This window comes from Ananas comosus, linkage group 4 (assembly GCF_001540865.1).
Source record: "Ananas comosus cultivar F153 linkage group 4, ASM154086v1, whole genome shotgun sequence".
In the NCBI taxonomy this organism is placed as follows: Eukaryota; Viridiplantae; Streptophyta; class Magnoliopsida; order Poales; family Bromeliaceae; genus Ananas; species Ananas comosus.
The window spans coordinates 14,689,839-14,704,051 of record NC_033624.1 but is presented as its reverse complement, the minus strand read 5'-3'; the positions used below and the strand labels follow the sequence as shown (position 1 = coordinate 14,704,051).

Sequence of the window (14,213 nt, the reverse complement as noted above, 5' to 3'; positions counted from 1 at the left end):
TATATATATATATATATATATATATATATAATTTGGCTGGAATACTATTAATAGTAAAACGTTCTTTTTGCTATCAAGTTTTTAACCTTTGGATGAAAAATTGTAGAGTCAGGATGATATTAGTCGGTTAGAATTGAGTGGTCCCCCTAGGATTGAGTGGTCCCCACTGAATTATAGTATTTAATCCAATAGTTAGAAATAATGAAAAGATCTACATATTAATAATAATAATTAAATTTAATAATAATAAGATACTAGCCGCACTCATATAAGATCTACATATTAATAATAATAATTAAATTTAAATATTTTGAACCTATAATTTAAATTTAATAAATTATTATTTTTAGCGGGTCTACATTCCTTACTCTCTCTCACACGGTTGAATATTTTAGCAATATTCCGTCCAATCCTCTTTGGCTCTCTTCCGCACTCTTCTTTTTCCGATGAGATATTATTGTCTAATTAAACCTGGTCTACCACAGACCACAAATCTAATACTAACAAATTTAGAAAATTAAAAATTTAATGCCGGTTACATACAAAAGTATAAAATTGTAAATAATTCACCGTTGAACTGGTCTATACATTATTTAAAATCTATATATATTTCATACATTTTATCATCTATATTTATACGCAATAATTTCACCAACTATATATATATATATATATATATATATATAGGCTGGAGCTACTATACTCTTATGAGTATAGACCTTCTTATACTCATAAATTTTTAACCTTTGATTGATGGGATGTGTCGTTAGGATGATGATGGTCCCTACTTAGAATAATAGTGGTCCCCTAGGGTTGAGTAGGTAGTTGGTTGAATAGTATGATCTAACGGGTGAAAATGATCAATGGAATAAATATAAGGGCCGAAAACTTATGAGTATACGAGAGTCGATACTCATAAAAGTGTAGTAGCTGGAATATATATATATATATAAAGAGAGAGGTTGGGGCTATTATACTTTTATAAGTATAGATTCCTTTAAACTCATAAATTTTCGACCGTTTGATGAAAAATTATACAGTTAAGATGATACTAGTCTCCAATTAAGATGATAGTGGTTTTCTAGAATTGAGTGGATGGTTAATTGAATAGTATGATCTAACGGGTGGAAATGATCAAAAGATTTATCGATCGAAAATTTATAAGTATAAAAAAGCTTATACTTATAAGAGTATTGCAACCAGACTCTCTCTCTCTCTCTCTCTCTCTCTCTCTCTCTCTCTCTCTCTCTATATATATATATATATATATATATATATATGAGTCCAGCTACTATGCTATTAATAGCACGAAGCACTTGATGCTATCAAGTTTTCCGCCGTTAGATCTACCCTTTTGATAATTTTCACCCGTTAGATCATACTATTCAATCAACTACCCACTCAACCCTAGAGGGCCCACATCATCCTAACCACACAACTCTTAATCCAATGGCCAAAAATAGGTAGCACCAATAAATTAGTGCTATTAATAGTATATTAGCCTAGTTCTATATATATATATATATATATATATATATTTACTTACAAAATTTTACAAAATAATATTAGCAACTGAGTTAAAAAATAACTATTAACACAATGCAACGAAGGAAAGGTTTTTGAGTTTGGTCACCCTAAGTGAGAATACGCCGCATACAAAACTACAAAAGCGCCCTCATTCCCCATTAATAAATATATAATTTTTTTTCCAGGGTTGAAAACAGAAAATAAAAAAAAAATAAAAAAAAAAGAGCAACGAACACCGCGCACCGCGCCAGAGTAGGTAGGGTCTGGTCACCCCTGTGAGCTCACTCCCTTTACAGCATCACCCAAATAGCTCCAAAATTAATTTTTTCGGGTGTTTGGCGTCCAAAAGTATTCGCGGTCACCATAACCTTGCGGTGAGCGTGCCGCACGAGCGCGAATGGGCGATGCATCGCCGTAGTCCTTAGTACGGTTGACGAGGCGGATCGCTACATAAAAAAAAGTTCACGGAAAAACACTTTTTATTTAAAAAATATATAATTAGTTTAGATGTAATAAAAGAATATAAATCACATTAAAACAATTAAATAATTAACTATTTATATTGCTTTCAATATATATAGAGAGAGAGAGAGTAGGACTATTGTACTATTAAGAATATAGCAGTTCTTGTGCTCTTAATTAGGATGAGAGAAAAGAAAAATTAAGAAGATATTCAAAAAGAAGATAAATTATACACTTAAATTGATATATTTTTAAAAATACAGGAGATTAACGTGTTTGTAATTTTTTAGTGGTCGGATCACTTAAATATTTGTACGGCATTAATAAAAAAAACTTAATGAGATATACCGTTAATAATACTGTGCGAATTTTAAAGCAATTGGATGGTTGAAAAGTTAAAAAGTATAAATCCTTCTAAGCTTTTAAAAATACAGAAGCTCAACTCTCTCTCTCTCTCTCTCTCTCTCTCTATATATATATATATGTATATTTTATTTATTTACTTAAAAAAATTTAAAAGCATATGAACAACTGAATAAAAAAAATATATTATACATAGAACACAATGCAATGCTGAAAAAGTTTTTGATTTTGGCCACCCCAAAAGAGTTTACGCCACGTACAAAAAAGCTTATCTCATTCGCCATTTTTTATTTTTTCCCTTTTTCCCACGGTTGGAATAAAAAAAATAAAAAAATTGAGGTCACCAACACTGGGCGGTGAACGTACCGCGCTACAGCTTCTGGATGGGTCCGGTCACTCCCGGTAAGCTCACCCCCCCTCTCAACATCGCCCGGTTTGCTCCAAAATAATTATTTTTGGCGTTTGGGGACTAAACGAATCAGCGGTCACAATTACTGAGCGGTGAGTGTACCGCACGAGGCCCCTTTCTTTATATCCGTGTATAATAAATCTATATTCTGTGTATTGAAACGAATTTTTAAAAAAAAAATTCTAAAAACGCATGCAAAATCCTAGATAAAATTAAGAAAAAGTATATAAAAATACTTTTTATTTAAAAAGTTATATAATTATTTTAAATGGGCATAAAAATATTAAGTAATTAACTAACAAGAAATACTTACGTTATAATTAAATTTAAAATACTCTTAGAAATAGATTAATATATAAAAATTAACTAAAAAATGGGCTCGTGCCATCAATAACTCTTTAAATTTAAAATTCATTTTAGCTTTAAATTTAAATTTAAATTTAAATTTTATTTTAAAATTAATTTGCAAAGATATATGGCACGTTGATTATAAGTGGTGAGGAATAAATGCACCTAGCCAACTAAGCAAAATAGCTTTTTTCGCAAAAATAATCATTTACAAGTTAAAAAAAATAAAATGAGTATTAGAATAATATGTTGATCTATATCAGCTGTTTATTTTCTAATAATTTGAAATTACATTTTTCTTATTTTCGAATGCGTAAATCAATTACTAAGCTCAAAGCCACGAAATGTTTGACAAATTACCGTACCAAACTCGACTAGGGACTCAATGAGTCGGATTTGAGGCGAGTTTTCGAAAATCCTAATCTGAAAATTCCAAACCAAAACAATTATTTTTCTTTACCGTATTTAAAAATAATATTATATTAAAATTAAAAATTTTAAAATATAAATTTAAATATAACATCAAACATCCATATTAATTATATAAATATAAAATCTATCTGGTTTCGGATTAGATATATATAAAATCCGTACTCGAATCCGAATCCATCACGTCTTTATTTTTCATATTTATATTCGAAATCGTATCTCTTTAGCGTTGAATAAATGTACGTACTGTTTGATTGGATGTGATCTTGTTAAATGTTAAACACGCGTATCCATTTCTCCAAAATTGGCGTGCAATTGCGTTCGTAATCCACTTTCTCCCTAAGATGTTGACAAGAGTAACAGTTCGAACGTGAGGTTATTAATCAAGTTGATTTTTTCGTGGCTTAGAGAGCGCCATGTGCGTTGTTTGGTCATTAGATTGTTACGGCGACACCAAAAAAAAAAAAAGAGAGAAAAAAATTTAAAAAGAAAAAGAAAAAGAGAGAGACTATTCTAAATAACAATATATATATATTAACTAATGGATATATTGTAGTTTGTCTTCGGTTTCGAATAATTTTATTTTTCTAATCGAGAGGCAAAAGTATAGTCAAAATGTTTTTCTTAAAAACATCGTGCTTTTTATCTGCTACTTTATTTCATTTTATTTTATTTTTGAACAAGCTTGTACGCTCCTTAGTGCGTCTTTTTAGTAGATAAAAAGTTCTAAAAACTCGAAACATAAATGTGTTTTTTAAGGACATAAGAACATAACATCTTTCGAGAAAAATACACGCATATACGGCTATTTCCGAGAGTACAGCGTCTCCTTAAAATTTGAAGAGTCAAAAGTGCTTGCTTGCTAAGCCTCATCCTCCATTTCTCTCTTAAAGAGAGAGAGAGAGAGAGAGAGAGAGAGAGAGAGAGAGAGATCACTAAATTTCATCTACCACAAAAGATACTTCCTAAATGCACCAGCATGCAAACGAGAGGTGATACGAGGCTCAAGAGATTCCTCATGCTCTCTCGGCCACTTTATATCTCTATAAAGTTTGGGCACCCTCTTTGTCAGCGTGAAGCATCATTTGGATCTTGAAGCCAAAAATGTGTATGGTTGCGAAACTTGAGTCACATCATGCGCTCTCCTATTGCCCATATGTTTTCCACAATAGAAGTGCAATCTCCCTAACTCGTACTTTGTTTCGTGTGCAAACAAATGAGTTAGACACAAGTCAACTTACAAAAGATGAAAAACGACTCCTTGGATTGGGGTTTTATGAGAAAACTCTTGGGAGTATCCATCATCTTTAAGCATTTGTATGTGAGTCAGGATTCTAATGTGTGTCTAATACGAGACTAATAATATTCATTACAGGAGTTAACCACCACCCCAATCTCAATGTTCAATGATCTGGCTCAGATGAAGAGCACACTAAGAGATTAAAAATTGAACGCTTTATCTCAATTGCTTATTACTTCATCTGCGTTCCACAATTCATGCTCTCGTTTTACTGCAGGTGATACTCCAGAGTATGTATCTAAGGTTTTCTGATACTTCATTGTCGAAAAACTAAGATAGTGAATGTGCCACAAGGTGATTAGTAAACATCCTTCGAGTAAACAATGAAGAAAAATGCTTAGTCTACAGCCAAAAGTGTGGTTGTAATTATGGATTTCGTATTAAAAGCAGTAAAAGAAAGCGATAAGACTAGTGTGAAAAAATTAGCGATTGAATGGTGAAGCTGTAAGACCCCGATCAACTCTCAGTTATAAACCTAGCACAACTACACAAGAAAACTATATTTATCGTACATATTTTCTGCATCTCTCCAAAGTAACCTATGCTCTTAGCAATATTGAAAAATACACTTACTGACCGTCCCTACTGCAAATGGCAAAGAGCTTAATCATTGGTATCCAAGATTCTAAGTTTGAAGCTTAGTTGCTTCGGATTTTCAGCTAAATTTATTTCTAAAAAAAAATAAAAGAACAAAACGGATAGCGATACTACCTTTCTATCAAGAAAAATACACTTCCCCTATTTACAAAGTTTTACATCTTTCAACAACTAATAACGTGACAATCTCCTATTGGCGACCTGAATTATTTAGTAATATATGGCTTCTAGTAGAGAGTTAATATGTATAGTTTTTCTCTTTTTAATTACATCAAGAAATAACTAGCATGAGGGAGGCGCACTTTCAAGCTTCCATCACCCATTCATTAATGTAAGACAATACTCTCTGAGGCCCCTCAATAAGACAAAAGAAGGATACCATTTTAGCAGGTTTGAGTAACTAATATTCAGTTTTTTTAAAATAAAAAAAAGGAAAAAGGGGGAGAAAAACCAAAAAACGGAGTGAAAAGGAGACACAGCATTTGGTAAGAAATTGACAAAAGAATTGACGGTGTTGTCGATCTCGAATTGTTATTAGTTGCTACTTTTGTTATGTCCTTGCAAGGACACGAGGGCCCTGAGCCTGTGAAGAATTTAGATCAAATGAATCTATTCATTTCGGTAGCCGCAATTAGTACCACAGGTCCTATACTTTATACACAAAAGTACCATTAACCACTTCACAGGTTAGTTACGAAATTATATAACCCATCGAGTGCACTAATTTGTTTACTTTTGTGTGTATTTGTGTGTGGTTGTGCGCGTGTGCGTGTGTTTGGGGAGAGAGAGATGAAACATGACATCACCTAGACGATGCGCTGGTGCCTATAAAAAGAAAAGAGTGGGCATAAAGACCAGCACAGTACTGAGTGCAAAGAAGAATAAGAGAGAAGGATCATAAAAGGCGGGGCTCGAAACAAACACCGAGAACGAGAAGGCGGCGATGGTAGCAGCGAAAAAAGGAGGAGAGATCCGAAAGGGGCCGTGGACGGAGCAGGAGGACCTACAACTGGTATGGCTTGTGGGATTGTTCGGTGAACGTCGTTGGGATTTCTTAGCAAAGGTGTCAGGTTTGCGCGGTGGCGGGGGAATGGCTATATATAGCCCCAGGCTATATATAAAGGCCATATAAATGTACTTGGAAATTATTTCTGGATTAACCTTGCTTGACTTCACGTTGTAGGTCTTAATAGAACAGGAAAGAGCTGCAGGCTCCGCTGGGTGAACTACCTTCACCCCGGCCTCAAACGCGGCCGCATGACTCCTCAGGAAGAAGAGCTCATTCTCGAACTCCACTCTAAATGGGGGAATAGGTTTGATCCAATCAAGACAAGTGTTCTCCTTCTTCCTTACCTCAGTCCAAAGTCCTTTCCTCTATATTATGCTGCTACGAGCTGGTTTGATTGCCTAGTTTTCACACTTTTTTTACTTTCTCAAGTAAAACAAGTTGTTCAGAAAGCTAGGCCAACTGGCACAGAAGTTGCAGTGCTGATCTAGATAAGGTTTTCTTGTAGGTGGTCGCGAATAGCTCGAAAACTTCCGGGTCGCACTGATAACGAGATCAAGAACTACTGGAGGACCCACATGAGAAAGAAGGCGCAAGAGCTAAGGAAGACCTCGTCCCCCTCTTCGTCATCGCCCTCTTCTTCTTCTTCTTCCTCCACCTCCTCCTCGAGTAATACTTCCTCAGCCAGTGAAGGCCCCTTAGATGCTGGAGCTGAGAAGCATGAGTGTGAAAGCAATACTAGAGAACAAAGCAACTCATCAATTGAAGAAGATTTGAAAGTGTATCCAATGGATCAACTTTGGAACGAGATCGCAGCATCTGAGCCCTTCAACAATACCTTCAGCTTCGAGGAATATAAGAATGAAGGGGTTTGCAGTACAAGTTCAGGCCCATCAATGCCTTCTCCTATATGGGAGTACTCCACTGAATCTTTGTGGAGGATAAATGATGATGAAGAAGAACTCAAGATGTTTATTCCCGACCTTGCGTTCTCCTAACGATCGGGCTGTCAACTACTGATGGCACTAACTAGAGTTTCATGAGAAGCCTATGGCTCACTTCTCTTCCTAGTCCTGTCTATAACTAGAAGAGATGCTACAGTAGAGAACTAGACCTGTTTTTCCTGTAAAAACCATGTATGGTCATGTGTAGAATTTTAGGGTGTCCTCTTTGAGAGATCTATAGTCCTACATATGTCAATGTTATCTTACCTTAGATCACCGTAACATTGTCTAAAAATGTAACTCTGATCAACCCTGATGGATATAGAGGTTTCCTAGTTTATGGTGATACAATATTACTTGTTCTTGTACTTCATTATCAAACGCTAATCGAAAGCAGAAAAAGAAACACACATTGGTTTAATATAACTGAATCGGTTGGCAAAGAAACAAAACGATTCTAACAAAAACTTCACTGTAAATCGAAGCAATATCTACTTGGAACAAATCAAATTCACTTGAATTAACTTTTAAATGTTTGAAAAACAGTCATGCTGCACTGAAGCTAGTAACTGCAGCAAATGTTTGTGAGCCTGTGCACGAGTCTTCTAACCTATTTTCGACATCGAGATATTTGCCATGAAGTCCATAAATGTAACAATTGAAGTCACAGTATAGACCATAGAGAGAGAAAGGGCCAAAAATATTGTCCTCTAAAGGTAATACGACTTTCCTTGCATATTAACAATCCATTGCACTCTCACTCCCATTCTGTTTTTACTCCCATATGATGAGGCCATTTAAGTGAGGAGAGGAAAGAGGATTGTGGGAGTGAGAGGATTTCTTTCGTTTGAACTTCCTACAGTGATACAGACTAAAAACCGTTTACACTACTCTGAGATTCGAGTACTACACTTGATGGTTGGTAGATTAGACCGCCTCACTGTGGGAGTATTCCTACATAAACGTGTTTTTCCCTTTCTACATGCTACTTTAGTGAAACAATAGGTGGCCTGATGAGATAGAAGGATTATAGTGGGGGTGTCTAGTGCAGTAGCTACAGCTGATCAAGCAAGTTGGCAGTGGGGAGTTAGTGGTAGCGATAAGGGAGCCCAAAAAAAAAAAAACAGAAAAGGGGAAAAAAAAAAAAGAAAAAAAAAGTGGTGCAAGGAAGTGTTATGCTCTAGGGGGTTCCATCCTTGAAATAATTTTAATTAGAGTGGTCCTAGTCACTGATTAATATAGCATTATCTTCCAATTAAAATAATCCTAATGCTTTATCAACCAATCTTGCTAATGGTAATGCTTAACTGCGTGTGTCTTAGAGCACACATTCTAACAAGCAATATACAAGGGTAGGTCAATTTGAGGTGGATGATGACACAAATTTGAAGATTGGTCTTGTTGATGGAGGAAGATGTTATCCACTTGAGGTGGATAGAGCGCGATTTTATCACATCACAGTATAGTTCCGAGCAAAATTCAAATTGGATCAATAAGAGTTCCATATCTACAAATCGATATCCAATAAACTGATAAGCCTCTGGGTATGGTTGACGTGGAAGTCAACTTTTAATCTCGTGCTAAAGAGCAAGGTTATTGATACCCCCACACACCAACCCACTGCCCCCTCCACACCAAGAACTAACCCCCCACCAACCCTGCACCCTCCACACCAAGAATTCAATCAAAATTCAAATTTGATAAAAGGAAAATAAATTCCTTTTTCATAGGTTAGGGTGAGATAATATTAAGATATTCGCAAACAGATCAATATATATTTAAGAACCTAATTAGTCGACCTAGATAGCTTCTCCCTTTGTTTCTTAATTGTTGTACCCGGCCAAATTTAATTCTGACTTGGACCCGACGAGCCGGACTGACCCAAAACCAGTCATTCTTTCGGATTGGAAGACATTGATCTTCTAGAAGTTCTTTATAAATGAGGCACATTATACAGTGGATGCAGATTAATACAAGCGGGCATAATCAATGAGTTAATCCTAAGGTTGTATGGGATCCATACTATATATAAAACATTGACTATATATAAAACATTGACTTCAATATATGCACCACACTGCACACTGACTGCAAAAGATAGCTATTCTTTCAGATCAAGAGTAAGATATTTTAACACAAGGGTCTTACCTCTAAAGGACTGATGGTATTAATAAGTAAAATGAGTGCTGTATATGGAAGAGCTTTATTCCAGTTTCTATAAAGCTGTCCTAGAAAATCAAACAAACCTTTCAGAACAATGTCTCAAAAATCAGAATCATGTAGGATATACTCCTAAATATATAAAAACCAAACCAACCATGGAGGATCTTCTCCCTGTTTATTCTTGGAAAAAAAAAAAGATAGTGAACAAAATATAATTTTGTTGCAAGAATATATATAGTATATTATATAACAACAAATGATATGTAACACATTATTATTTGGTGGCGATAGGAAAAGAGAACAGTGTATATTACTTGCATGACATATATGATCAAGAAAGACGTGTTATAATTATATTTAGAGTCCGGCTGGGATATTATCGATAGCATCAAGCATTTGGTGCTACCGAGTTTTCCGCCGTTAGATTTAACCCTTTGACTATTTTCACCCATTAGATTAAAACTATTCAACCAACAACTCATTCAACCCTAGGGGGCCCACATCATCCCAACCGTATATTTTTTCATCCAAGAGCTGAAAACCTAATAGCACCAACAACTTAGTGCTATTGATAGCATTCCAGCCTAGTTCGTTATAGTTATACCAAAGCTAACAAAAACAAAACAGTTTATTAATAGTACCAGAGCTGATTCCTCTGAGGATTTAGTAGTCACAGACGCAAAATGATGAAAACATGTCTAAAAGGAACATGGTGGTGCTAAGCACTTCCTCGTGATCCACTTGCAAGAGAAAGTGGTGGAATTATGAAGAACACTGTAGTATGCAGAGTGTACAGTACAAAGAGAGTAATACACTATTCATGATTAGACAACCCAACTATGTCCCAAATTTCCTCAATCAAGAGGCTAAAAATCCAGTGAAAATTAACCAATATTCTGTAAGTTGTTCGGTAAACAACGCGACTCCTGCTTATCGATTGCTGCAGTTAAGAAGGGCTAATAAAAAGATAACCATCCTCCGCTGAGTTGCAAATTATACTGCTAAGTATTTCTTGAAATATATCTAGGAGTGCATAATCCTCATCATTATTAGTTCGGGTGAGAACTGATTCTCTCCATTGTTATTTAATTGACAGATAAACGAGTGGTAATACTCTGATGGTATCGGGTTAAAAGATGCAAAGTTAAGAATCTCTGTCATCTAGATCTCAACAAAGAGAGGGAGTATATGCTTTTATAAAAGCTCAGGGAAGAACATGGTGGTCCTCCGGCTTGTTTATCTCCCTCCGCCAACAATCCCGCAAAAATATACAAACAAAAAAAAAGGGAAAAGGGAGATGGTGGTGGTCCTGGTACTTCTAATTTTAAAAAAAGGACAAAAATGAAATAGAACAAAAAAATGAAAGCCTATTTGGGCCCACATAGCAGAACAAAGGAACCAAGATACCAGAGAAATCCAGAAACACTACGCTCCTACACAATCCAAGGGCTATATTAAACTGAAAATGGTAAGGCATCACTAATTACTTCTGGCAGATGAGTGGTCTCAATCTTGAATATTCGTCGGCAAGTTGATAACGTCATGCATGAGATGTTTGAAGAACCAAACCAGTAAAAATTATGACCGGCAAAGAAGATTAGATTGGTTTTATTACCGGCGAACCAATTAGCACCCAGGTCCTTTTCATGATAGATCAAGGATGAGGTTGAAAATAAATATATCCTTTGGTATGAGAGATACAACAGTTGAGTACTATATTGTACATGCGACATGAACTACGAGTCTTCTGTTTTCATTTTTTGTCAGCTTTCTTTCTTAGTGAGAGGGTGATCTTGTATCGAATCCTTACTGAAAGTATATCTATATCTCCATACGTCCTAGGGAAGTCATAAATATCTATTCAATCTCAAGCTAAGAGCTGTCTAACTACAAGAATCCATAATGCAATATCCTCCCCATTGGGATCTACTTCTTCTTAGCAGCAAAAAGTAAGATAATTTATTTCGTGTGTACATAAGTGGGCGAAAGAAAATTCATGCAGGTCCCACAAATCTAATACCTATTAGATAATTGTGTCCACCTATGCATGCACCATGTTATCCCAAAGGTTTTAACAAATGAGTGACCTTATCTTACCTCATCTATATAGGCATGCACAACTAAATTCCACTTACCTTCACGATTAACATTTCTTGGAGACTTTATCTGTTGACAAGATTGAACTAGATAGACAAAAGAAAGCATGACACACCATGAAAGGCAATTATTGAAGTATGATCCAACCTTTGGGGTTGCCAAGCGTAAGTCTTATCTAGCACTTGATAAAGATGATCTCCTTGATAAAAATAGAAATGGAATCTTAGGTTCATGTGATCAGAAAATTAAATAGTAGATAGTGGTTGATGAAGTATTTCCTTAAGCTTGATAAACACATGTATACATAAGATTACCTACACAAACAATAAACAAAGGAACAAATAATTTGAGCAAGAGATCATTGTTTTACTAGGGACCACAAAGTAAAGAGTTAGGCTGGGGCATGAGCATGTACAGAAAAGACACGTTACGCGGTCCATAGGCACTGACAGTTACCTAGCGGCAGCCATGTTCAGTTAATCGCAAATCGTAAATATCAAAAGTTGTGTCAAGTTAAGAAATGAATAGACTTGGGTGGTAAACTACATCTAATTTCAGGGACCAATCCATTGGTTGGCTGTGTTTGGAGGAGGAAAAATAACATCTAGAGAATATAGAGGTGGAGAGTAAAGACGAAGGCTGAGTGAGTCTCCAAACAATAGAAATTACAGAGTATGGGGTCAGTCAATTCTTAATTCACGTTGTCTTTGAAAAAACGAGGAAAATTCCTAGACTTCTTTACTAAGGAAGATTCCTTAGGCTTGTTTGGATGTCGGAACAAGTTATCTTTAGATTTTTGTTTTGTGCTTGCAATAGAGCATTGATTTTAGTTAATTGCAATGTCCTCAGAATCATGATTTTCAAGTCAAAGCGTTCCATCTGCAAATTGATTTGTCGTATGAAGACAAAAGGTCTCGTTCCAAACATCTTGCACACTGCCTATTATACGAGTATCTCGAGTAAACCAAAGAGATCTGCAGCACAACATGTTTATGCATCCAAAACAGGACTTTTTCACCTTATAAACGATATCTCAGCCTACCTAAAGAACTTGGTTGGGCTTCAGTAACACCCAACATTTCCACCTATATAAATGCTTAAAAATTGGAAACGAATCCCAAATTTTTAACCAATTTGCTCCAGCTCAACCGGGCCTAGAACATTCTTCTACTACTCAATTTACAAACATCCGATCGGTGCATCCAAATCTCATAAAGCAAGAATAACATCAATTTAACGAAGATCTACATAGATCCCTAAGCAAATTAACACCAAAACACTTCAAATGTGACGCACGAGAGAAGATTCAGAGATCTAGGGCATCGATTAGAAGACGCGATTAAATGATAAAAATAGAAACCCTAGAATCCATAAATTGGGCACTCGTAATCACCTGAAGGAGAAGGCGACTACAAACAACGGCGAGGGATCGTCGGCGAGAGGAAGGGCGATCACGGTTCCCTTCGTTCCCTTACTACTAGTCCAAAGCGACCCATGTACCCAACCAGATAAATGAAGAAGTCGGTGATGAACTCTCCAAACACGCCGAGTTCTACTGACGAAACAGCTCGCACTGCCGACTCCTTCGAAACTCGCGATGAATCCGGTGGAGGAGAACCTCGAAATGACGACTTCATTGGACAATTAGGTTGAAGTCGGTGGCGAGATGGCTTGACTAGCGGACTTTTCTATTGCTGGTAGGATTCGGCGGCGGGAAACCTCAAAATACCGAGTTATTTCAACTCTTCAAGTTGAAGCCGGTGGAGAAAACAGCATGTGATGCCGACTCCATAGGTCTCTTGAATTAATGCGGGGTTCGTCCGAGTTTGCCGTTTGATAGGAAACATTTCGGAAACATTTTGGATAGGTATAATTGGTAATGATTTGTGCCAACATATAAACGATAGAAGTTTAAATTCAGAATTTTTGAAACTAAAGGTGTTTATAACTTACTCTAATATATCATCCAAACGATTGATCTGATAGAAAATAATGCAAAAATAATTATAACAAAGATATATCTGCAATTCTGCTAAGCTACATCTAAAGTCTCGCTAGTTAATAACAATTTTTTCAAAATCATCTGATCGATGCTTTAGAACTTCAAAATATTCAAGTGTTTGAGAGTCACTCTCCTATTACTACAAAATAGCTATGCTATATATATTTCCAAAATCAAAAGCAGCAACAACACTTTGACCAGGAGTTGGACACTATGTCAAGAATGCCTTTTCCTGTTTAATTATAATTTCTTTGCCTAGGTGAAGTGTTGAATGCTATTTTGCTTTATCAGAAACATTAATCCTCGATGTAGGCAAAAAGAAAAAAACAAATGACTATTCAACTTACATTTGCAAATGCTCTTTTGTATACTTTATTAATTAGTTATACTTTCACAAAAGAGTGATCTCATATTGTTAAGGGAAAGTGTCCTTGATACAGTGCTCACGGATTTGACCATCAAGCACAATTTTACAATTTTAATTGCTATATTTTTCAAAAACAAATTTGGTTGCTATGCTAGTTATATTGTTCAAAAGAGTATGCAAAATTTGTAACCTAAAAACA

The 14,213-nt window shown here is 35.6% G+C and overlaps 1 protein-coding gene across 1 annotated transcript; it reads left to right on the top strand.

Annotated features, from left to right (window-relative positions):
• LOC109708530 (transcription factor MYB59-like) lies at window positions 6,246-7,806 on the top strand. The gene is made up of 3 exons (XM_020230319.1): window positions 6,246-6,505; window positions 6,619-6,748; window positions 6,950-7,806. Exons 1-3 carry the CDS (start codon window positions 6,379-6,381, stop codon window positions 7,437-7,439), a joined length of 747 nt encoding a protein of 248 aa, XP_020085908.1. The 5' UTR covers window positions 6,246-6,378; the 3' UTR covers window positions 7,440-7,806.

Bases quoted from the DNA above. Each gene is read 5' to 3' on its own strand.
- LOC109708530 (XM_020230319.1), top strand. From the start codon at position 6,379: ATGGTAGCAGCGAAAAAAGGAGGAGAGATCCGAAAGGGGCCGTGGACG. The intron at 6,506-6,618 runs GTTTGCGCGGTG...TTCACGTTGTAG, and splicing joins TTTCTTAGCAAAGGTGTCAG to GTCTTAATAGAACAGGAAAG. The intron at 6,749-6,949 runs GTTTGATCCAAT...GTTTTCTTGTAG, and splicing joins CACTCTAAATGGGGGAATAG to GTGGTCGCGAATAGCTCGAA.